The 27,277-nt window shown below is 25.0% G+C and overlaps 1 protein-coding gene across 1 annotated transcript; it reads right to left on the bottom strand.

Annotated features, from left to right (window-relative positions):
* On the bottom strand, positions 1-27,277 carry LOC134837730 (nuclear transcription factor Y subunit gamma-like). The gene is made up of 4 exons (XM_063853116.1): positions 27,152-27,277; positions 6,817-6,880; positions 315-565; positions 1-33 (listed from the first exon to the last, which is right to left on the bottom strand). Exons 1-4 carry the CDS (start codon positions 27,275-27,277, stop codon positions 1-3), a joined length of 474 nt encoding a protein of 157 aa, XP_063709186.1.

Here is a 27,277-nt window from a genome sequence, read left to right as displayed (position 1 = left end):
TTAAGATCTCTTCTTTTTGGATTTGCCGTGTTTCTATCGAAAGGATAAGATTTGATTAGCATTCGTGTGTTTTTTTTTTGTGTCTGTCGAAATATTTGTCGGAGAAAAAAAAACGGAACAGAACAAAAAAAATGTGATAGGGTTAATAATTGCATTTTGATTGATCATGTTTTGTGTTGCAATTGCAACATACACGTGGCTTTTGTTGGTTTTTGTTCTCTTTTCAATCTGATTCTCGAAATTTTTGACATTTGATATTTTTTCTCGTTTTTCTTTGTAATCAGATTAACAAAAAAATATGAATTTCGACTCACCTGGGGACACAAGTTGCACAAGTGCTCGTTGCCGTCGGAATCTTCGTCGTCGTCGTCGACAACAGCTACAGACGAGGTCATGATCTCCTGCTTGATGTGCTTCATCTCCGTATTTTCATGACTATTTTTATTGTTGTTGCTGGCAATGATGCGCAGCTGATGGTCATTTTTGCCAGCATCGACTTCGTCATCGTCCTCATCATCATCATCATTATTATTGTTATTGTTATGGCTGTAGTTGTTATTACCACCTGAATATTCAAGAGATAAAAATTTTTCAAAAAAAATTCGGCGGGAGAGATCATCAAATAACACAAAATTATTACAATTATGCGATTGCGTGAGTGTACTTGTAACAATTTGTGTCAAAGGTAAAGTGTGTGTTGTTTAATCATTCGTTTGTATTTTCGGGCTTCATTGAACATTTTTAGCCAAATATGACGAACGTAATTGATTAATGAATACATAAATAAATGGTTAAAAGCAAGACAGACGCAACTTGTCTCGAATGTTGAATTTTCGATACGGTATATAGGAAGCTATTTTTGAACATTTTTTGTCTGTGTCTCGAATTCGATTTATAAATAAAATAGTTGAATTACATCTTAAGTAGTTACTTCTATAGATAGCTGTCGGAGAATTAATACTCACAGTGCGCTGTAAAACGTAAAGTTTAGAATTTCCTAAGCTTTTTTACAGAGCTTGAAAAATTTTGTATAAAAATTTATAAATTTAAATAATTATTTTTTTAAATTTAATTTAAATTATTTTAAGAAATTTTTAACTTTAATTGTGAAATTATTGTTTTTATTATTTAATTATAAAAATTAATTATTTTTTTTAAATCATTTATTTTTCTTCATTTTATTTTTTTATTTTATTTTTTATATTTATTTTTTTCTTATGAAAAACTTTTTTTTTTAAATAAATTTTTTATATTAAAATATTTAAAAAATTAAGAACGAGAGAAAATATACGAAAATTCGAATTTTTAAGGAATTGGAATTTTAAGTTTTCATTAAAAGGTATACACATTTTAAAATATTAAATAAAATTGAATAAAAAAATAAAATTAGAAAAAATACATTTTTAATGTTAACTTTTTTTTTAATTTAATTTTTTTTATTTTACCTATTTATATTTTTTAAAAAAATACTTTTTTAAAAATTTTTTTTTTATTATAATAGTTAAAAATTATAAAGTTAAAAAATATTAAAATTCATTTAAATAAAATTTTCTTCAATTTTAATACTTTCTGTAATAAATTTTATAAATTTAAAGAACCAAATATTATAAATTTTTTTAAAAATCTTAATTTTATGCAAAAAAAAAAAAATAGGATTGACAAAAAAATAATTAATAAAATAAAATTAATTGAAAATCTATCAATTTGTCAAAAATCTATAATTTCTACTTAAAAAAATATTTTTAGATCTAATTATTAATTAATTATTTTAAATAATTTTTTTTTATTAATTTTTTTTTATTATTTTTCTTAAGAAAAAATTTATTAAAAATTATAAAAATAATAAGAAAATAATATTAAGATATTGAAATTTTTTAAAAAGATTTAAAAAAAAATAAAAAATTTTATAAAAATGTAAATTTTCTAACACACCGTCAAAACTTTTTAACCGATCTAACATTCATATTTTCATGTATTTAGTCTTCGTCGTTCGTCAGCAGACAGACAGACAAGTCATTATAAGCAACAACAAGTAAACACTTGTATTTCTGCTCGCGGTGCGGCGTCGTTGTGTACACAACTTCATGCACATTTTTTTTTTGCTCTCTTGTATAAAATTATAAACACACATCAAAATATAACTTACAGTTTTTTTTTTCGTGTGTTACCTATGTTCATTTCAAGGACAGCAAACAGCCAAAAAAATATGATTAATTTTTTTTTATACGCAAGCACTTTTGATTTATTTACATTTACCTCTCTGCATTCTTGTACCGTTTGTTTCTCAAAGCAACGAAGAAAAAAAAACAGCAACAACATTGTAAACAAGACACATTTTTTTGTTGCTGCTTTGTGCCTGGTTAAGTTAATAACAAAACACTTTTTAGACATTATGAGTCGGAAAGTCCATTTATGGCTCCAAATTGTGTTTTAAATATAGTTGTGGCTGCTAGAGGAAATTGCTGCGGGGCAGTAGAAACTATTAAAGATTACATTTTTATTAAGACTTAATTTGAATGTTGATTGATGAGTTGATTCTTTCGCAATGAATTGAAAATTTATTTTAATATTTCTCTTTTTAAATGTTAGAAAGTAGAATATTTTTTTTTGTGAAAGTAAAAAAAATGTAAACATAAATTTAAAATAATTACTTCACACATTTGCAAATCCTTGTTTTGACATTTTTATGTTAAAAATGCAAAAAAAAAAGTGTCCCGCAGCAATGAGAGAGATTTTTGACCTGACACCACACAACTCCTAATTATTTCGTTATTTTGTGTGGCATTCCTGTATTTTTTTTATTTATTTTTCGGGTAAATAATAATTTTTTACGCTGACACATGTCATGCGTGCATGCGTTTGTTAATATTTTATCTTTTTTTTTATTTTTCGCAGAATGACGAGACGACAAGTTACTTTAAGTTAATTGCAGGGCAGAGAAGGCAAAAGAAAGTGCATTGCGTGCAAATTTTTCGGCGCATGTTAACTTTTTTGACACAATCGTGGCTAATTAAGCGGTCAAATGGTATCATTATCGCCGAATAATGGACATGACGCTCGCACAAAGTTGAGTTGAGTTGAGATGCGAAAGGAAGAAAGTCCAATGAAAGTCAGTCATTCATGCAAATGTGACTTAAATGGGTTGTTTGATGGCTTTCGGGTCATTTTTTATTTTTTTTTATTTATTTTCAGCTGAATTTCGATTTTTTTCCTCAAAATCTAGAATTTAAAAATTTTTCCATAATTTTTATCTGAGCCCAAATAATTATTTTAATTTTTATTTCTCAAGTGTTGCCATTTTTAACACAATTTAAATACCAAATCCACTCCAATAAATCTTTTTGATGATTGATTTATTGAAACACTCAATAATTAAGTGATAAAAACCTGTTTTTTTGCTTACATTTTAATATCAAGCAAAATTTATTATTAGATTGACAAAATATTGACACTTTTTTCGCAAATATACAAAAAAATCGTGTAGGTTGAGTCGCAAACACGAGCACTTTTTATTATTATTTAATAAAAAAATTGGTATCGATTAAAAACAAGTCAAAATATAAAAGGAGAAAGAAGTTTTATTTGGCGCCAGGAAGCCTCTCAATGTCTATTCAAAAGTTTTTTTGTTCGTTTATGTTGTGAGAGAGCAGAAAGAAAGGAGAAGAAGAGTAATATATAAATTTCACACAAATATAAAATGTAGCAGAGCAACAAGATTTCGCTTAGGAGATTGCATGATGTTCGTTTGGATGAAGCTCTTTGGATGCAAGTTTTAAATAATTTAGAAAATGAGAACAAATCGCATTTTTTGGTAAGTTTTTTATTAAATATTTAGAAAAAAAATATTTTAATTGATTTTTATCTTAAAGAAAAAATAAATTTTAATAAATAAATAATTAAATAAAAAAATTAAATTTAAATAAATTTTTAAATAAATAATTTTATGAGAAAAAAAACTTTATAAATAATTAATTAAAATTATATAAAATTAAAAAATAATAAAATAAAGCAAAAATAAAATAATAGAATAAAATTGTTAATAATATTTATTTAATCTTAAATTAAAAATATTTTTTAAAAATTTAAATTTAAATAAATAATTAAATTATTGTTTTAAAAATTATTAAAATTTTATTTATAAAAAATTAAAAATAATTTACCTAATAATTTTTTTAACTAAAGAATTTTTATTTTTTTTTAATTTCAGTAAAAATATTAATTTATTTTATTTTAATATAAATATTAAATAAAAATATTTTTTTTAAAATTATTTTATTAAAAATTTTTTCAAACTTTAATTTATTAATTTTTTTTAATAATAATAAATAATTTATTTTGAAATATTTTTTTATTTTAAAAAAATTTAGGAAAACTCTTTAAGACTTTATATAAATTATAAAATAAATGTTAGCAAAAGCTAATTCATTAAAAAAAAGTTTTCAAGATGAACAAAAAAACACAACTCACCAAAAGGACTTTAAATAGTTATATTGATTTATAATTTATTGACGCCGCCATCCCATCGAACTCATTACCGTGCATTTCTTCCTCGTTCTTGTTCAATACTTTTAAACAATTACCCGCGACTGTAGTCAATAAATTAAAACCACGAGAGAGAAAGAGCGATTAAAATAATAATAATGTAATAATAACAACAAAATTGAAAGAAAAAACAGATTTTAATCACAAAATCTGCATCTGATAAAAATTGCATATCTCTTTCTTGTATATGTGGCGTCTTATTACGATCGCCTTGTAATTTTTAAAACAATAGTATCAGCGGTGGGCCTTTTACTCCATTACATGCTTACCGTATTACCTCTCTTAAACAATATTGTGCCGGCGCAATAGTTTGTCATTGTTTTAAGGGTCGGTCGCCGCGCCATCGCATGTTAATTTGCTTAAAAATGCTCTCGTCTTGTACCTTTTGATGTTGCATGTTGCTGCGTTTTTGTCATTGTGTCGAACGAAATATAAATTAAGTAAAAACTAATTAAATTACAACTAAACAACAACGACATGGAATGCTGCTGCTGCTTGCTTGCTTGTCGTCGTTGTTGTCGCGAAATGCTTGTTGCCTTGTTTATCGATATGTCGCCAAAGTTATGCGGAAAGATTTTCAGTTACAAGCGAGCGATTGTAAATCATGATTTGGCTTACAAAGTGGGTGGGCTTTCTATTTTTCGCCATTTCTCCCGAAAAAAATTATTTTTTTTTTTCAAGCAACCTTAATTAATGTTGTTGACTGAAGGTGTGAAACAACTTTATCCATTAAATTTCAATGATAAAAAAAATCAGAGCAACGCGCGTTGTTGTCATTAATGAAAAATAATAAAAATTTTTAATTGCAATTCTTGATGTATTTATTACAAAATCAAATGCGTTTATGAAGCAATCAAATATTTCGCATGACATGTTTGTGGCACAAGACAAATCAAAGGCACACTTAAACGTGCTTGTAATTAAATATTATTTTATTATATATTGCAGACAGTGATCAATCGCAGCATGATAAATTCATTTGCGAGGTATTTCTGACCAACATCGAGAGACCTTGCTGCTAAATTTTTAACAGTTGTCAATGATTTGACGGACTTCAACTACTGCTGCTGTGGAGCACTTGAACGACGTGTTTAATGAGTTTTTGATCGGTTTGAGTATTTTTATTTTTAAATTAAATTTTTCAAAATTATTTTTTTTTATTTAAACATAATTATTGAAAATTTAATTCAAATTTTTTTTAATAAAAAAATAATATTTTAAAATTAAAAAATTTATAAAAATAGGTATACATAAATTTATCAAAAAAAAAAAAAAAAAAAAATAATAAAATAAAATAAAATAAAAAAAAAAAAAAAAATAAAAAAAATAAATAAATAATATAAAAGTGTTTTAATTTAAAAATTAATATTTTTTAATATTTTTTTTACTAATATTTTAAATTTTAATTTAATTATTTTTATTTTATTTTATTTTATTTATTTTTTTTAAATTTATTTATTTAAATTTTAATAATACTTTTTTTTATTTTTTTTTAGATAAATTTGATTTGAAAATCATCTAAACGAAACATGGAAAAAATTTCATATCTGACATTAAAACAATTAAACTTTCAATTAATCCAAACCAAGCAAAAACTGAACAAATTTACGATATTTTTTCAATTTTTTTATAAAAAAAATTTGTTTAAATTTAATAATTTATTTTAATTTAAAAAATTTATTAAAATAAAAAAAAATAAAATAAAAAATAATCGAAATTAGCTAAAACGAAATAAGTGAAATGTCTGAATCATCTTCTTCTAATCCGTAATGAAGATAATTTCAGTCATTTATTCATTATTCGCTTTCTTTTTCTCAATTATCGCGTTTTGAATATTTTTATAAATACATATTTTTAAATAATTTACCATTAATGGCAAAAATCATAGGTCAACAAAAATATTTTTGCTTTTCCAAAGCAAACACTTGTTCCATTATTATTATTATATTTTACTATTTGAGATTATAAAGCATCAACTGAAGAAGAAAAAGAAGATGTTTATACTCTCGAGATGATTAAGGCCATAACGAAAATAAACATTAGATTAACTCAACTCAACTTTTAACTCCTTTCTGCCATCGACGAACACACGAAAGGTTAAATAAATAAATTTTGTGCTGAAGTTGATGATGACTTTTTATCACCTTTTCTCTCTTCTCTCATCGCGACTCATCAAGATCTCGTAAGATGCATGATAAATTAGCATAAAATATGAAGACATCCGAATAATTATTCTTTCGACACAAATTTTGCGAGGTGTGATTATTTACTTACATTTCAAGGCTCCTCGATTGCTGGCATTGTTCCCATTATTGTTATTGCTGAAACATCGTTTGCCCTGAAATCATGAAAGAAGATAAAAAACATAAAAAGGGATGACTTTTTATTTAAATCAGAAATCACTACAAGTTAATTTTTTGAAAGTTTTGTCGATTTCTTTTTATCCTACGGCCAACATCAACAACTTATTATGATGATTATTAATGTTTGATCGTAATGGACCTCTAAGAGGTTTATTTAAAGTTCCTGCATAATAACGAGCAGTTTATGTATTTAAAAAAGAAAGATCGCGTTTTGGATAGAAAAAAATCTGGAAGACAATAATTAATCATTTTTGGATATTTTTTTTTGTTCCAGAAGTCAAATTTTAATTAGTTATTGAAACGATTTGAACGAAAAAAAAACGATTGTTAATAGATTAAAATCAAACGTTTAACGAAAAATTTGTTTGTTTAATGGTTCATTGTAGATTTTGAGCTCTCTAGATTTATTTTAATAAATAATATTTTAAAGAGAGAAAGACAAGGTAAATAAATAGTAATTAAAAAAAAATCAATGCCAAAAGCTACCGACTAATCAAAAATTAATTATCACAGCGGACATTGAATTTTTAATGTAATCTCGTTAATTTTGTGCGCCACGGTTAAATTAAGTCATTATTTTCTTTTTTTTTTTTTTTAGTAGATTAAGAACTTATTTAAGACTGGGAAGAGTTAGGAAACTTTCAAAATTTCAAGAAATACATTTTTTTCAAAAAAAAAAAAAAAAAAAAAAAAAAAAAAAAAAAAAAAAAAAAAATAAAAAATAAATCAAAAAAATAAAAAAATAAAATAAAATAAAAAGAAATAAAAGAAATTATTGAACTTAAGTAAACTTTAAATTTAATTTAAAAAAAAATTGAAGTTTTTTTGAATTTTCATTGTTTTTTTTAATTTATTCATTAGTAATAACTTTATTAATTAAATAAATTAATTTAAAAGTAAAATAAAATAAAAAAAAATATATTTCAAATTAAATTTATTAATTTTTTTTTGAGAAATTTCAAATTCATTTTGTTTTAATTTTTTTTTAATTTAAAAAAAAATAATTTATTTTATCAATTCTTAAAAATGGCAAAAAATGAGTCAAACTTAATTAAATTGAATCTTTTACAAATTTTAAATTATTTATTTTATGCCAAAATTTTTTTCAAAATATTTTTTTACATCGCAGAAACTACAAAGAAAAATTTGACAAATTATCTAATTTGTCACTAAATTCAATTCAAAAATCTTTAAACTAGACCAAAAAATCTTAACAAATATCCATATGTGACGACATTCCAACTAGCTAACGAAATTTAATTCACTAACCGAAATTATAATTCTACATATTTATCATCTGTTACATCCATAATAATAATAACAAAACTATATAACGACAAAAACTAAACCTACGACTGTACTTGCAGTTGTCTCAATTGAATTTTTTTTCTCAAAACACGAGTTAGTTAGACAGACACATCTCAATAAACATTGGATTTATGAATAATTATGTCCAAGTTTTTTATGTTTTACGACTCGTTTGACGAAAGAAAAGTAATTAATGGTACAAGATTATGTTGTAGTTGCGGCTCATTGAAATTATTTTCTACAAAACTACAAAATAATAATAATCATCATAATCATAGACACAGAGAGATACTTAATGTTGACAGTAACAGATGAAAAGTATTAAAGTCTATAATCGTAAACTCCATAAAATATTTTTATAAAACAACTCAATTAATGTCGTGGGATGGGCAAAATACATTTGTACAAACATCACACATGGAATGGCAAAAATTTTTGTTTATTTATACAATAATTCGCTATTCATAAATATTAATAATAAAAATAAAATATATGCGAAAAAAAAATTTTGTGTTAAACAAAACATGTGCTCAAATAACACTCGAGAGCGTGATAAAGGAAATTATTGTCCCTTGCTGAGATAAATATTTATAAAAATCTTCATTTATTTCTTTTTAAACAAAAATTAAGAATAAATTTCCTCTAAGTTTTTGCAATGAATTGCACTCAAAATGGTCCAAGATCCGGTCTTTTTTAATAAAATTAAATTAAAAGCCACTTAAAAATGCATCATAAGGACTTGATGATGACATTTTACGACGTGGACAAGAAATAATTTGAAAAGACAGGATGTCATTTACACCTTTTTTGTCAAAGGTTTTAAAGAATGGTCAACTCAAAAAGGACAAAAATGTGTGAAAAATCAGGCTGGATAGTGAGAAAAGGCAATTTAATGGTCAAAATTTGTTCTTTTATCGAGTTTCTGATTGTTTTTATTATGAAACAAAAAAAAAATATATAATTATTTAAAAAATGGAGGGCAAAGAATTTTTTAAAACTAGTTTTTGAGCGATTTTATATTTTTTAAATTTTATTTATTAATTTATTTTTATAAAATAATTTAATTTAATTTAATTTAATCCAATATTTAAAAATAAATTAATTTATTACTTTTTGATTCAAATTTTTTAATAATTTTTTTTACCTAAATATAAACAAAAAAAATTACTTTCTATATTAAAAAAAAAATTTAATTCAATTTTAAAATTATTTAAATTAATTTAATTTAATTAATTAAAATTTTAATTATTTTTTTTAAATTTAATTGAAAAATTATAAATTTATTTAATAATTTTAGTACATATTTATTTATTTTGTACTTAAAAATTTTAATTTAATTTTTCAAAAATATTCTAAAAATTTACGAATGAGTAATTAAACTATATGTGAGAAATTCCATGACATAAATCTCTCAAAGAGGAAATAAATTTCTACACAGAAGTCATTTGCACAGGTGGTGAAAGTGACAATATGCTCCCCCTCTAAACGCCTCTATTAAACAAAAATGACATTTTTCAAGTGTTTCTAAAAATTTCCCACGAAATTTCTCGGTTGCCCTCTTATTGCTTCATGTTTATAAACATTTAAACCATTTCCAAATATTCATAAATAAAGAAAATATGTTTGTCTTTTCTCTTGATAATTAAACACAAAAATAGACAGTGATTTTGATTTTTACATATGCGCACTTTCGTTATTAGACACTTTCATCTCCAACATTCTCATGCACTTAAAAATGATCTTTTTACCCTTCCCTTCCTCCGCCGAGGAAATTCTAGAACTCGTCAAATATTGTTTTTATTAATGAATGAATGCGTGAGAGTGACGGAATGTAAGATAATATTTTAAAATATATAATATGTTTGCTTTTTGGGAAGTTAATGATCGAGATTCGTGTAAATATGAAAAGGAAAAGTTTAAACAAAAATTTAATGAAGAGAGGCGACAATCGGAAAGTGTTTTATTACATTTACTTTTCTTAAACGTTTTTAATGAAAGTTGTTCGATTTTTGTTTCGGTTCGCAGAGAAAGGATAATATTGTTGATGGTGATGACATTTCCCTTTCCTCCCATTAAAAGTTAAAGGTTTTGTCTTTTTTTTGTTCGTTGAAAGGAGTCGATGACCTTTACATTTATGTTGCACAGATTATTTAGTGGACAAGTGAAAGAAATTTGCGTTCATTAAACCCGTCGGCAGGTATTTTAAAAGGGATTGTTATCAATTTTGAATGTACTTATTACGCAACGGTGAGCGATTTACACGTGTTTCAAGGAAAAATTGGATTATGAATATTTTTCTTAATTTCAAGGAGATTCATGAAGCTTTAAAATATATTCTAAGACAATCATAAATTAAAAAAATTAATGTTCAAAAAAAAAAAATTATAAATTCTAAAAAATTTATGAAATATAAATTTGACATTTAAAGCCATTAAAATTGAATTCAAAAACATAAATAAATTTTAAAAAATTATTTGGTAAAAATTTAATAATTTTACAGCAGAAAATAAATTTGAATTAATTTATAAATTATTTTTTGTTATAATTCATTGAATTATTTTTTTAAACTAAAAATAAAAATTGTTTTTAATTAAAAATGAAAAAAATATTTTTTTAAATTAAAAAAAAAAAAAATATTTTGATATTCTCAGCGTTTTTTGAATATGAAGCATAATTTTTAAATGTAATTTAAAATATTTTTTTTCAATAATTTTATTTAATTTATGCAAAAATTTAATTTTGACACAAATTATCAAATATTGACTAAAATCCAAAATTATTTTTTTATATTATAAATATTGAATTTAAAAATAATTTATTTTATTTGAATTTTTTTTAAATGTTAAATTTAATATTTTTTTAATAATTTAAATTAAATTAAATTTAATATTTTTTTATTTATTAAAAAAAATTACAAAAAAAATAAATAATGATAATTTTTTAAATCATTTAATTTTTCTTATCAACACATTTAAAAATTAACCCTTTAACTAAAATTTCGATAATTTTTTTTTCCAGATTTAAAAAACTTTCAAAATCTAAAGTTCAAAGATAAAATATCTTTAATTTTTACCGCTTAATAAAAACAAACCATTAACAAATCTACTAAAATTTCACTCAAAAAATAAAATTTTCTCAAAAGTTGCTCACTAAAAGTACTTTAAAACTTCAACAATGCGTAGAACAAGAACATTTCTGTATGTTTACATCAACAATCTGTTAAAAGACATGAATTATGACAGATTATCCACAGATGTTCTAATTAGTATACACAAAACACCCTCTCGACGAAGACGATATTCTTCTCCTATATATTCGTCAAAAATGTTTCAAGTACTCGTTTTTTTTCCCACACATGCATCGCGATGACGATGACACACATTACTTCACTACTGTCTCTTCTTCTGCTGCTGCTTTGGTAACCTTATGATCTCTGGAGTTGCTGTTCTTTTTCTCATTATTTTATTACTGTTGACATTTAAATACGCTTCACAGATAATTTTTAAGAGATGTTTGTACATTCACGGTATTTTAATTCTTATTTTAATTTTTTTAGAAAGTATCCTAGAGAGACTTTCAAAGAGAGAAAGAGAAAAAATTAACAGAAGATAAACAGAAGCTCCATACAAATATTTTATAACCATGAAATTATTTAGAGAAACATTACAGACACGCAGACAGGGATATATCGTAAGGACATTGAACTTTTTCCTTTTTTTTTTTTGCTGTTTGCTCAAGGTGTGGGTAAAAAAAAGAAGATGCACCAAGCACCCTCATCATCATTTTTTACACTTTGCTTTCCCTCTTGTCTTTTTTTTTTGTTTTTAAACTCGACAACGACACATTTCATGGTACTGGCAAGAAGAAAAAAACAAAAATAAAATACAAAACAACTGGGATTTAAATTGAAAACAACAAAAAAATAAAAATAAATCATGTGTTTTCTTACCTCGTCTGTGTGTTTGAGTGTCGTGCACTGTGTCAGGGGAGACATTTTCGAAAGAAAGAAACTAAACTGGGAATACACATGTTCGAAAGTTGCGTGAATCGATGGAACCTGACCTCGACAATATCACAAGTGAAGGCGGAACAGATTTATTTACGTGTGCGCCAGTTGTAATGCATCAAATGTTTAAGGATTTTTGTTGTGATTGAACTAAAGTGTGGTTCGGTAAAATTAAGGCGTGAGACTTTTTTTTTCTTCTCTCCTCACTATTTTACGTTCATTCGCATTAGTCATTCATTTAAAATAAAATTAGATTTTTAAATTTCTTATTAATGAAAGTCATTAAAGTGAGGGGCGCTTTGTTTTGAACGCTTTAGGGAAGCAAAACTAATTATAAAATATGGGATTGGGAGATCCTGAGGATTTATCAAGTAAATCGCATCGTGGGAGAGTTTCAACTTTACCTTCACCTGGCATTTCTTTATCCAAATCGCTTTACTTATCCACTTGATTTATCATTTTTTCGTTACTAATAAAGGCAATTTTGGGCACCTTTTTATCCGAGATTCAATCACACGGCACAATAAAATACCCCAGATTTTAATCAAGGACATGCCATGATTAAAAGTCCATTCATGTTGAATAATTTTCGAGTATTTTATGCATTGAACGATAAATATTTTATTTTTATACGGAAAAATTTCAACCAAAATAAATAAATAAATAAAAGATTAACGCACAATAAAAAGAAAGGAACACAAAGGAACGAGAGACAGACAGTTTCTAGACGAAATCTGATTCGAAAGGACGTCCAATTAAATCATTGTTCGTACCTTTTCTATTTTTACACACACACACAAAACAAGACGTAAGATGAAACAGGTATTTATCGATATAAAAAAAACTTTTTTGATATAAAAATTTTATTTTTTTGATACGCATTTTACGCATTTTTCGATAAATAATTGGTACATCCTGACCTTGATTATTCACGATTACTCAAAAGTAAAGTAGCTCTCAGGTAATTTGAGGAATTGTGTGAATTTTTGTCGCTTTTTATAGAATTTTTGTAAAAAATGGGAAGAATTGAATGTAACACACAGCAGGATCCTTTATCTGAACGGACAATAGTGTCGGCGGTGATCAATTTTCATATAAATTTGATATCAAAAAAATTGCGTCAAATCGAGCAATCCCTTAAAATTGATGGGAAAAAATACGACATTGATCGAATTTTTTGGGATTTCATGAGAAAATGATCGACACGGGGTTCCAAAATATCAAATTTTACGTGGATAGTAATAATAATTGAACTTTAATCGCACAAGTTATGTAATGCAAAAAAAATATGATGATTGGACGTCAATTAAAGATGAATTTGCATTTTATTAAAGAGTGAAGAAGAATACGTCAAAAAAACTGTCTTGTGAGTGAGTCGAGCCACACAAGCAGACGTCTATTAGTTTGACTGAATTTGAATAGAGAAGTAATAATTTCCGATGTCTGAATAAAAATGTAATGATTTGTAAATGCGTAAGAGCAAAGAAGGCTTAGCAACAACTATACAGCTTTATTTATTGTTGTTTGAACGCAGATCCAAACAGATGTTCAACACAAATAAATTTAATAATAATAATACAATTTATTGAATTCATTTCTATTCACGATTTTTTTTGCTGTTTCTTGTACTTTGCTTCATCACTTGTTTGAGATGAAATGATCGTCTTAAATGTTTTTTCGATGGATTAGGGGTGTATGAAATTATTTTTTTTAAATTTTAAATTAAATATTTGACTCAATTTTTTTAATATAAACATTTATAAAAATTTTTTAAAAAATTCTAATTCCAGTTTTATAAAATTTTTTTAACGATTATTTTGATTATTTTTCGAAAAATCAAAATATTTGAGTAGATTGACTTTCAACGATAAAAAAGTTTCAAGTATTCTTTATGTATTTGATTTTTAAGCTTCTTTAAAGCTAATAACTTTTTCTATAAAATAAAAAGTTAAAGACGGCTCCTTTCTTTAGGTTACACAGCATATTTAATTTAAACTAAGAACGGAAAATTTTTATTTCTGGTATCTTATTAAAAAACTCCATGTCCTTCCCTTTCTTTGTGGTTGTTGAACCAATTGCTCACTTGCGAAAACTTTTAACCGATGGTTAAATAAAATAACTTGGAAGATGGCGTAATAAGGACGTCGTTTAACACGAGTTGGTTCGCCGTTACATTATTTCCCTTCTCAAAAAAAAAGTTTATTTAAATTTTCACGTTTTTCTTGGTTGTTTAGTTGGTTTGACTCTGAACCAACTACACAGTTTTATTTTTCCATTTTTATCAATCACGACAACTTTCCTTGATCTCCGAATGTTCTACATTAGATATTCTATGGTCTCCTTACAAGTTCATTTTGCAGAAGTAGGTCTTCATGAGAGGTTTTTATCTATCTTCATAAACGTCGAAGAGCTAAAATTAAGATAAATATTAATAAATATAATATAAATATAGATAAACCAAAAATTTAAATAAAAACAAAAAATGCAAAATTTTTGGTTTTGTAAATGCCACTTTGAAGAAATATCCTGTGTCATATAATTTTAATTTTTTTTTCGAAAAATTTTAACTTCAAAGAGTTATTTCTTCTATTTTTTTAAAAATCAATTAAAAAAGTACCTAAGATTGAAAAATTATTTTTTTCATACAAAAAAATTAAAGAAATTAATTAATAAATTAAATTAATTATTTTAAAAAAAAAAATAAATTAAAAATTAAATTAAATTAAAAGAAAATCTTAACAAACAAAAAAAAATATGAAAATTCTGCACATCCCTAACACTGAATTGTTGCGCTTCATGACAATTCACATTAAAAATTTGTTTGTGTATATTTATTTATAAGTTTAACAGGTTTCCAGACATCTTCAGCAAACACACGTACTTTATTCAACCTTGGGTTAATTCAATTTCTGATCTTGTATGTTTTCGTTGGTACCTGTTGAAGGCGGTTGTTTTCCATTCTTTTAGACGAAATTCCGTGCCAAAGATATGCTTAAACACCCTTAACTAATTTCGTTTTTTCCTTTTTTTTTCTTCTTGCTGAGATAAAACTTTATCATCTTTAACGTCCTTCGATAAAACCCACTTAATTCTTATAATAAAAGGTAACGAGAAAAAAAAATGGAACAAGTCAAATCAAATTATCAACACCTGTCCAGACTTTTCTTTATTTCATCATTTTTTTCGTGAATAATGTTTCCTTTTTCCACTTCATCGGTACCTACGCAATATATTTTTTCTTTCGTTCACTAATAAGGTTTTCCCAAACTCCAGACATCAGACAAGGTCGTTTGTTGTTGTCAAGTGTCTAGCAATAAAAATATGTATTTTTTGTTGTTGCTTTTTTTATAAATCGGGGATTGCCTTTTCTCTCGCGTGTCAAATAAAAAATATAATTTGTTTGCCGAGACAAAATCCTTGTTGATTTCTTCTCAACGCACACGACGATAAAAAAATGTTTGTGCCTCCTGTTGATTGATGCTTTTTTTTGTGCAAAGTTCGTGAAAAAATTTAATGAGGAACGAGGCACAGACGACATTTATATTATTAGCTAAACACATCGAAAAATTGACTCGTAATTGATTCTTTTGAATTTTACCTTTTTTCTGTGTTTTCGCATGTGTGAGGGAGAAAAATTTGCGGCATGAGTAGTCCTCAAAAGAAAATGAACCATGAAAAGTCTGAGTTGATGAAAAATTTCGCGGGCGATGATTAAGTATGAATTTCAACGGAGAATGATGTGTAATGAAATAACGTGCAGTCCCTTGCAGCGCGTTCCGTTCCCGTCTTACGTCCAAATTCTGAGCATTTTTTTTTATTTTTCTCATAAACTTCTGTCTGCTTCTATTGATTTTTCAATCAATTCTCTTTTTTTTCATGTGCCCACTACGGAGTACAATTTTTTCTAAAAGCACATTTGCGCGAGTTTCCAACCATCATCGCTCCGTACAGCCCATGGATGTAGAAAGAATTTTTATATTTTTTTTCCTCGTGCACGCGTGTGTGACATACGTATTTTTTCTTCTTTTTTTGGTGTAAAACACATTTTTTTTCGTCTATTTTTCTTTTTGCCGATTTTTTATGGTGTTCGGCTCTTTTTTTTTCGCTCCGTACCGCCGACGTACCAATATTACTGTGTTCTACACGAGTTTTAACATCACTTTGTACGTTATTATGATGTACGTTAAGCCTCCTCTTGGCTGCGTGCACGGAGTACTGTGGTTGTCGTGGTTATTTCACTTCGTCGCGGGCCGAGGGTGTGAGTTGTTTGGGGAGAGAGAAGCACGAAACAAAAAAAAATGTATTACCATGATAAGGAGACGACTGCTGTGTGTTTGTGTGTGTGTGCAGAAAAAATCCCTGACCCGACCTACAAACATTTTGGACGACCGAAAGGTATATGACGAGTGCAAAAAATTACTCTCACTTGGAGCGAATGGAAAAAAATGTGATGAGTTTTTTTCTCGTTCTGTTTATCATTTACTGTGCTCGTCGTCGTTGCCGTTCTGATGGTGAGAAGTTTGATTTTTTTCACACTTTTTTTTTGTGTTCATGGAAAAAAATGTAAATTATTGAAGAAATGCAATACACTCACAATACATGCAAAAAAGGGGTAAAACAGGATTAAAAATTGGAATAAAAAAAAAAATGTGGGGAAAAATTTCCAGTAAAAAAAATTGAAAAAATTAATTAATAAATTATTAATTATTAAATTAAAAAACCAAAATAAATTAAAAATTAAATTTTTTTCAGAAAATTCTTTCGCTTTAAGTTCAAGAGCGTCTGCAATCAATAAAAATCTCTGGAGAGACGGAAAGAAAGGATTCTTTGACACCCTTATTTGTTTTTCATATTTCATATGCAAATTAAATTGCATCTCGATTTATTCTTCGATTCCCGATTCAAAGGTAATTATTCAAAAACAGTTTACCATTTTAGCTATTGTCTGCCTTTGTGTACCTTTCACACATTTATCAATGCCGACGTTCGAGGTCCATAAAAATTTTCAGAAGAAATTTACCGTTTGGTGCATATTTGATTAGAAGCTCATTTGAATATCGAAAGATTTATGCATTAAAAAGGGAATGATGCCTGGAAGACGTCTAAAGGTAAATTTTTAAAATTTATTCTTATAATTTTTATTGTGAAAAGCAATATTATCATTAAAATCGTAAGATTTTGGTTAATAACAATTGTATAATTTTTCTTGTTGTGATTGATTAGGTGTGCCGTTAGGAGCATGAGAAAAAAATATTAGAGATAGAAACACTCGAGGAGATAAATCATTAGGAATTTAAGAGGAAATTTAATAAAAGAGGATTAATTGAAAAATTTATTTTGAGTCTTTAATTACAAAAGTTCATAAAAATTCTAAAAATATTAAAATAAATGCCAAAAAAACATTTTTTAATTTTTAATTTTTTATAATTATTTTAAATTTTTTCTAATCGGAAGAAAAATTTAGAATTGACAAAAATATTGAGTTAAAAAAAATATTAAATTAAAAAATGTTAAATTTTAAATAAATTAAAATTTTAATTTTCTCATACTTTATTTTATTTTTAAGCTGTTCTTCAAAAATTGTCAAAAAATATTTAAAAATATATTTAATTATTTTATTGTAGGTATTTTATTTATCAGTGTCAAGTTCTGACAGAAAAGTTATTTACAATTTTTTTTATTAACAATTTAAATTAAAATTAAATTACAAAAAAGTTAATAAATTTATATTGAATTAATTTTTTTTTTTGAAATTAAATTTATTTATTTTTTAAACGATTTTGCCGAAAAAATTCAGGGGAAAAAAAAATTAAAATAAAATATATTTTTCTATCAAATAATTTAAAAAAAATTTAGAATTTTAATTAAAATTATTTTTTTTTGAAGAGAGCAAATTTTTGAAGTTTTAATTAATTTTTTTTAGTAATTTTATCTTAAATTATAAAAATAAATTAATTTTCATTAATTAAATTATTATTTTAATTAACTAAAAATTAGTCGATTAATTTTAATTTATTTATTTATTGTATTTATTTTAATTACCATTTTTTTTTTTTAAATAAATTTTCTTGAATTTTAAAAAATAACTATAATTAAATTTAAAATTTTAACTTTATTTATTTTTTAAAACCATATATAAAATATAATTTTCATATATTAAATATTTTTTGCTCTTCTGTTAAATTTTTTAAAATGAAGATATTAAATTAAAAAAAAATCTTAATTTATGGTTTACCCATTTCAATTACACGCAACTTTTTTTAACTCACTAACCTACATTTTAATTTAAATCTTTAATAAAAAATTAAAAATACAAAAAAAAATCTTCCAGAACAATTGAAAAACGGGTGAAAGTGCATTCTCCTTACCTACAAAGTTCATTGTCTTTTTTTCCTGTCATACATCAACTTCTTAACCGTCACTCACGTTTTTTTTGTCTTTCTATTCATTCCTTGAGAAAATCACGCGAATCCTTTTTTTATTACTACAATATTTAATACCAACAACGAGGACCATCTGTACATCACGAAACAAAAAAACTCTAGTTCTTGTCTCAAAAAACATAGTTACACTTTTTTTTCTCATTAATACAAGCCAGGTATGTCTATGCCGAAAGACAAATGTACGCGATTCCTAATAATGCACATCACGGAGATAAATCGACTCACACTTAAAAAACTTGATTATGCAAATTATGTAAGGTTTTTTCCTTTTATTTTATTTTTTATGTTTGAAAGAACATAATTCTTTAATATAAAAATGAAATAGGTTCATCTGCATAATCATTACAGCCGACGACGACGACGAGGACAACGACACACAATGTTTGTTTGTTTCTCTACCTAAGTACAAAAAAAAATCGGAGAAGAAGAGACAAGAGAACCGCGATCTTTAGTCTTTGTGTATAATGGTTTTTTATTATTATGATTTTTTTTTTATTCTATTCTTTTCTTCAATATCATCATCGCAGCAACAAATCAACCCCTTTATATTGTGATAAAACGTACGTTCTGTAGATGCACAACGACAGGTACCGAGAAAAAAATATGCATATTTCGATTTAATGCCCATTCGGTTGATTTCTTTACGGAGAAAAAATTTATTAAAGGGACGCTGCTCACCAAACCACTTTTCGTCTTGTCTCGAAATAAAAAAATGATGATACGGAATTAAGAAAATGAATAATTTTTTTTTTCGTGTAACTTTCTATGGGAACCAAAAAAAAATATGCATACGTAATTTTTTTTCGTTTTAATTTTTTTCCTCGGATTTGTTGAATATAATGATAAAGTGGCGTTTAGAATAAAAGGATGAATAATAGAATGCCAAAGGGTCGTCTTTTGTTCCTTCGTTTCTTCGTGTATTTGTCTCTACTGCTCATTATTGCTTTTTTCTCGCTCGCTCGCTCGTATGCATGACTAACCCTTTCTTCAGCGAGTGGTGTGATTTTTTATGCATAAACGAGTTTTTTTTTGTTTCATCCTTTTTCTGTTTGGCTCACAAAAAGAAAAAAAAACTAAAATATGGCATGTAATTTTATGTGTATAGTGAAGGATTTTTTTTTGTCTTTAAATTACCCTGGGAATCAAGATGACTTTCGTCGGTGACGGAATGACAACGATAAAAAATGTATCCGTTGATTTTTTTTGGCAGTTAAAAAATTTGAAATCCGGTAGACGAAGGAAGATGAATATTAGAGCACTAATTAAGAGATGAAGGATGATCTTTTGACGGTGAAGATTTTTTAGCATGGGGTTGCGTGAGATAAGTGCGCGGTAATGGGTACTTTTTAAGGATTGAGTTATCATTTTGCAGAGAAAAAATAATTTTATGGTAGGTACTTAACTAATAAAAAAAAATAAATAAAAATTTCCATAAAAAGAAAAAAAATTAATAAAAAATAATTAAATTAAAAAAATAAAGTAAAACAGAAACATAAAAAATTAAATTTAAATAAATAAATAAATTAAAATAAAAATTAATAAAAATAAATTTAAAAAAAGTATAAAACAAAAAGAAGATTACTCTAAAAAATAAATAAATTTTTTAATACAAAAATAATTTAAAAATTAATTGAAATGTAAAAAAAATAAATTTTTTCTTGTTTAAAAAAAATATTTTTAAAATATTTTGAAAAAGGAGTCTTATAAAAAATATTGTATAAAAAATTGAAAAACAAAACAAAAAATAATTTTTAAGTCAAAAATTAAAATTTTTGTGAATAAATTACAATTTTTTGTTAAAAATCCTCAAAAATATTATTCAATGATACTAAAAAAAATTCCAAGTTGACTTCAAGCGATAAAAAAAATATGAAAAATAAATCTACAAGTGTGCCGTAATTTTATTTTAAGAGGACTCCAAACGAAATTTTGTACTTTCAAGTGCTAATTTATGTGAAAACTTGAAAAATCTCTTCAAAAATTGCATTTATATCACTTACGAATCTCTTCATCACTGAATGACGTCTTTAAATTAAATTAAAATTTACGTCACAACTCTTAATTAGCACTTTTTGCAAAAAATTACATACATTAAAATCAGAAAAAAAGTGTCAAAATCTCCCCTCACACATAAAATGCTACATTTCAATGCATCAAAAATTGTGTTTGGCGCACCTTCAACAGTTGCATTCAATGGATTTCTCTTCCGTGGAATCTGTCATGAAGTGTATGATTAAAAAAGTAAGTCGAAAGTGATCCAACCCTATTTTTTTGCAGAAAACAAGACACAAAAGTGCACCACGCCACACAAATAAATTGTGCAACAAAAAACTGCATGAATGGGTAACAAGGTGTTATGACAAAATACACAAGTGGTTTATGAAATATTTTTTTGTTCTCTGTTTTGTGCAAGAAAAGAGATCATAATCATAAATTTAGACATTTCGACAGATATTCTTTTTTAATAAACCCCAAAGAAAAAATTATCCCTTGTTAGGAAAAGTGCAAGGGTGCATTTTATTTTCGCAAGGGTGTCTCTAATTCGCAATTTTAGCAAAAACTTCTTGCAAAAATCTTTTTCAATTGGGAGTCATCCTAAGAAATTGCCAACCCTTCTAATATTTTAATCTTTGGAATTTAACAAATGTTAGTTAAACACAAGATAAGGGTTTTATTTGCTGGATTGAATATTTAATCGCAATAATATTTCAATCGTTAACAATAAAATTCTTTTCTTTTTATTGGTAAACGATCGATTGTACGCAATTAATCAATGCAATAATCGATCGCTACAACAACAACAACAAAAAAAGTTGCATGAAAATATTTGCGTTCCTTATGCAAAATAATGTGATATTTTTCCAAAAGTATGCATGATTGGTTAGTAATAATATATTTTTTTTACCTGGATGCAAAAAAAGTTGTTATTGCTCTTTGGATAAAATAATGACAAATTGTTTTTTGTTATGCTTATTAAAATTTTTGCGCTTCGTTGATTGATTTGCAATCATCAATAAAATATAAAAAATTTAAAAAGTGTCGAGAAATTGGTTAATTGAGTTGTTTTGCATTTTATTCCACTTTAAAAGGTTCTTTTCAATTACGAAATTATCGATAAAAAATTATTTTAATTTTAATGCGAAAAAAAAATTAATGAGCCATATTGAAAGAGGAGGCAAAATTCAATGGGAATTAAATTTATCATTTCAGTAATTGAAGATGTTTGAAGTTATTTAACCGTTTTTTTATATTAAAATTTTAAAATTTAATTATTTAATTTAAAAATTTATTTAAATTTTTATTATTTTTTTTAATTTAATTTTTTATTTAATTTTAATTTAATTTTGAGATATTTAAAAATTTATTTTAATTAATTTAATTTAAAATTTATTTAATATTTTTTATTATTTTATTATTTATTTTTTTTTTTAATTTTATTTTTAGAAATTAATTTTAATATATTTTTTTTTAAATTTAATTTAAATTAAATTTTTGATTTTTATTCTTTCTAACTTTTTATTTTTTTTAATTTTATATTTTTCATTGCAATTATTTAATTTAATTTAATTTTTTTTATTAAATTTTTTATTTTGAATTTATTTTTTTTTTAATGTATTTAAAAAAAAAAAAAAATCTCAACCGCTAATTAAGGAAACCGATAGGTATCATCTCAAGCGTAAATAGAGCATCTTTTGTTGTCATGTCAAGAAATATTTTTTATTTGGCCACATCTTCTTCACTCAAGTTCGTGGCTCTTCACGAAACTACTTTTCACTAAAAAAAAAGTTCGTTAGGGACATTTTTTCTAAATAATTTTTAATACTCACAAAAAATAAAAAAAAATTCAATAAATTCTTCCACACATGAGTTAGCTTGTAAAATTATGCCAGAGAGCATATCAAATCTGACAAAAATTAAAAAAAAAACTTCCTGCATTCGAAACAAATATTTTTTTTAATGATATGCAAAAACATCACCCAAGCCCATTGTGTCGCTTTATTGTGCGTGTACCTGAAACAAAAAAAAATGTATAAAAAAATTTTCTCAAAAAAGGGTTACTCTAATGATGTTTTTTCGGTATATCTCTACGCAACGTATTATTAAGTGATTGTCTTTGACGATGGAAAAAAAAATGACGGTTGAGATTTTTTTTTCTCAAGAAAAGACACGGAAACCGAACTAATCTTCTTCGTCAAACCATTCATTCATGCCCTGATTATGCAAAATAGCGATCCTTCAGGACATAATACTTTAATAGATCCAAATTTACGCTGAATTATTATTAGATATCATTATTTATTCCTGAATGCGCTTCATTTTTTTATGTGAAATATTTTTTTTTGTTATAATTTTTTAGTAAGAATAAGATGATAAATGATGTTCAAATTGATAAATTCACAAATGTCACGAACATTGATCGACTAATGACTTTAATTCGCGTAAAATTGATGAAATTTCACATCGGAGACAAGTAATTTGCATGACACAGAGAATTAAAAACCAACTTAATGTTGCAGATGCCTTTGACAATCCTTTCTTTTCTTCCCGACAAATTCCATGAAAAATCAAAGGTGATAGAAAATGTCACCCCACGAATAAAGAAAAAAAAATTATATGCACGTCTTTTGATATCAATCATTAATTATGTCAATATAAGTAAACATATTAAAGAAATTGGTGAATTTTTTTCAACTATTTTGCATCTCATTAGGAATTTTGTACCTCTTTAGAGCTCTCGGTCTAAATAGTAATCCTTTCGCTTATTCTTGAGTGTCATTAAATGGAAAGAAGAGAAATTTTGTGAGAGTTTGGTATGAGAAACGATGGTGTCCTATGGAGATGAGACTCGATCGGAGGATTTGCATACATTAATTTATCATTTTTCTGGTATGAAAATTTTGTAGTGCTGACGGCTATTTATTTAACTGTCAATTTTTTCATGAGAAAGTTCTTTTGAAGTGTCTTATGAAGAGTTTTTAGAATGTCTTGAAAGTAATTTAATAAAATATTATTTTTTTTCTTTTTTAAAATTTTCATTATAATATAAAAAAAATTTTTTTCGTCCTCATTATTATCTGAAAATTATCTATTTAATATATATATTTAAAAAAAAATTATTTAAATATTACAAACGAAATTTTTTAAGACAAAAAATCTAAAATTGAAAAAATTGATTCAAAATTAAAATTTTGAAAAACTAAAAAAAAAAAAAAAAAAAAAAATCTTCATTTTTTAATAAAAATTTTAATATTAAATCAAAATGAGTTAAAAAATTCTTAAAAAGATTTAATTAATTTTAATTAAATGAAAAATTAAATTTAAAAATTAAAAAAAATTAATTTTCTTTAATTTACTTAAATTTATTTATAATTAAAATTTTAATTTATTAAAAAAAAAATAATTTTGAAAAATTTTATTTTAACTACATTTCTTTATTTTTTTAATTTTAAATGAATAAATAAAAAAAAAAAACAAATTGCTTTGCAAATAAATAAATTTTAAAAAATAAAAAAAAATAATTAAATAATAAACAAATTAACAAATAAAAAATAAATTTATTTTAAGGAATTTAATTCCATTCTCATTAATTTTTGATTTTTTTTAAACAAAAAAGGCTTAAAAATCCTTAAATACTTTTATAATTAATATACTTTCAATGTTTTACAGCAAAGTCATTGACAAAAATAAAAGCCCAAAAAGAGTTCATTCTCCGTCGCCATCATTACGCAATCTGTTTCAATTCAATTTACTTTCAATAAAATCAATTGCAATTACAAATATTACTTCAGCGTCGACCATTTCAATGCAACGAAAAAAATTAATGACTTGTAATTATTTTTAAACAACAAACAATTAATTACACATGTATTTTTCCTCCGCGCTTCATTAACGTACGATAATTAATTCATTGATTCAAAACGAACAAAACACGCTTTGTGGCGTTTTTTTGTCTCATTTCCGAGGAAACACACCCCCTTCTTTTCCCACAGGTATCTACACTCACGACAAAAAACGTCAAGTACAAAAAAATGTAATTTGCCTTATTGAATTTTAAAAAAGACAAAAAAAAAGCTTCTCAACTCGCGCCGCATCACTCACACAAATTGAATATGAAACAAAAAAAAATAAATAAACATCCATGTATGATTACGATTTTTTTTTTGTCATTCGACAGAAATTCATAAAAAAAATCACATAAAAAAACTTGGATATGAAACCGAATCCACTCACACAGCTCGAAATGAAAAATAAACAACAAAAGACGATCACATCATTATTTTTAATTGTCTGCATTGTGTGTGTGGCGTTGGCTGTTATCAAGGCAGCAGGCAAGGCGGGTGTGTTCGTCAATGATGACTAACTAATAAATTTTCAATAAATTTATGAGAGTGAGAAAGTCCTCGCGTCATTTAGTCAAGCATATGTTGTTGGATTTTCCTGCATTTCCATTTCTCCGCTTCGAAATTGAACTCGTCATGACTCGACGATGCGCTGCACATAAATTTTTATTTAATTTAACAACTAACAAAAGGGCAAAATAAATCAAACTACAGAAAAAAACGTTAAATTTTCATAAAAAAAATTATGAAAAAAAAAAATCTTACCAAAAAAAATGTTAACCCTTTTAAATGTAACGAGAAAAAACATTCGAGGAGATGAGCAACGACGATGCCAGACACAACCCTTATTAAAATTAGTTTTTTTCTTCTTCGTTTCATCCATATGAAACTTTTTTTTTCTCGTTAATAAAAAAAAAGAAAAAAAATTCAAGACAAAAAAAAAAATTAAAAGTTATAAAAAACTATTTTAATTTCATTATATTCACATTTATTGAATTGCTCTGTGAGTGTGCGTTAAATAAACGAACATACATTAGGCTGATATTATTCAAACTCTCCTGTTCCGTAGTTTTTTCTTTCATTTTTTTTTCATTTGAGGAAAACAAAAAAAAAATAGTTAAACAAAAAATGGTTCATATTCAAATAAATATGTTTGGTTGGTACCTATGCTGCTGCTCATTGAAAGTGACAGTAATAAAAAATGTTTTATAGTGTACCAACTGGCGGGGTTCAAATGTTGTGTGTTTTGTGAAGTAGAAAAAAAGCGCGCCTAAATGGAAATGTTTTATGGCATTTTTTCTAGAAAACATTTTTAAGGATGATGGAAAAGTGTATTTAAAGAGAAATATAAAAAATATTAAAAAATATATAAAAAAAAAATATGAAAAATATTAAAGATTTAAAAATAAAAAAAAATAAATTTATATATTTTTTTAAATTTTTACAATTTTTTTTATTTTTTAGCTTTTAATTTATTTTAATATTTTTTTTTAATTTTTTTTAAATATTTTTCTACTGAATAATGAAAAATATTGAAGAATTTAAAATAAATTTAAATATATTTTTTTTATTTTTAACTTTTTATTTAATAAAATACTTTTTTATTATTTTTTGAAATATTTTTCAGCTAAATAATTTTTAAAAATTATTGCATCCTTCCATTTTTGTGTTAAAAATTAAAAAATATATTTTTTACGATTAAATTTTTTAATATTTATTTATTTATTTTCACAAAATAAACTAGATCAAAGGATTTTTTTTTCAGTTTTAATTTTTTATTACTTTTAAGCTAAAATCCTTAATGATTTTTAAAATATCAAATCGTGAATATTTTCATCAAAAAAAAAAAAAAAAAAAAAAAAAAAAAAAAAAAAAAAAAAATTTGCTTAAAACAAGACTTGTGATAAAAATCATAAATGTCAAACAATTTTTCTACCATCAAACTTTTTTTTGAAGCAAATTTTTTCTCTATCACACAAATTTTCACACACAAAACAAACTAGTTAGTTTTCCTCACTTTTCCTTCATTTATTCATTAAACACACGCTCAGGGCATACACGAGATCACCTGGTGCTTTACTGAACACAATTTGTCGCGCACAACTTGACGTGCCATTACACACATCGCAACATATGCCGCTTTTTCCATCATTCATTTGCTCATTTTTATTGTACAACTTTTTTTTTTATCAACAATAATAATAATTTTTATTATTAAAATATGAACCCAGTTATCTCCGTACTGCAGCACATGAATAAACAAAGCACTCGTACAGCATTTTTTTTCTTGCGTTGTAAATTTAGAACTGAATTGGATTTAAATAAAAATGAATTACAAATATCTCAACGCGATCCTTTATGTCACAGAGACGTACTGAAAATTTAATAAATGAAAACAAATAGCTTCGGGCATGATAATATATATTTACTTTTTTATTTTATTTTTTTTTGCCGTGATGATATTTTTTTCTGTTTGACACAAAAAAAGGATAAAAACTTTTTTTTTCTCTCATTAAAAGATGTTTCGAAGTAATTGTTTATTTATATTTTGAACAATTGTTTGGTAAATATTTGAATTTTTACACATTTCACTTAATTTGTATACTTGAATAAATTTTTAAGAGATTTATATCAATTTAATGAACTTACCTCATTTTGATCTGGCCAAGGATAATTTGACGATGAAGACGTGGCAGATGTTGACGTTGCTGCTCCACTCGTAGCAGCGGAATGTTGTTGTTGCATTGGGGAACTTTGTGACATGTGTTCAGCCAT

Source organism: Culicoides brevitarsis, chromosome 1, assembly GCF_036172545.1.
Source record: "Culicoides brevitarsis isolate CSIRO-B50_1 chromosome 1, AGI_CSIRO_Cbre_v1, whole genome shotgun sequence".
NCBI classification, from domain to species: Eukaryota; Metazoa; Arthropoda; class Insecta; order Diptera; family Ceratopogonidae; genus Culicoides; species Culicoides brevitarsis.
This window is presented reverse-complemented; position numbering and strand designations above follow the sequence as displayed.

What these genes read in the sequence shown, in the direction of transcription:
- LOC134837730 (XM_063853116.1), bottom strand. Translation starts at nt 27,277, where the DNA reads ATGGCTGAACACATGTCACAAAGTTCCCCAATGCAACAACAACATTCC. An exon ending in CAATCGAGGAGCCTTGAAAT is followed by an intron (nt 566 to 6,816) that starts GTAAGTAAATAA and finishes TTGAATATTCAG; the next exon opens with GTGGTAATAACAACTACAGC. An exon ending in TGTGCAACTTGTGTCCCCAG is followed by an intron (nt 34 to 314) that starts GTGAGTCGAAAT and finishes TCCTTTCGATAG; the next exon opens with AAACACGGCAAATCCAAAAA.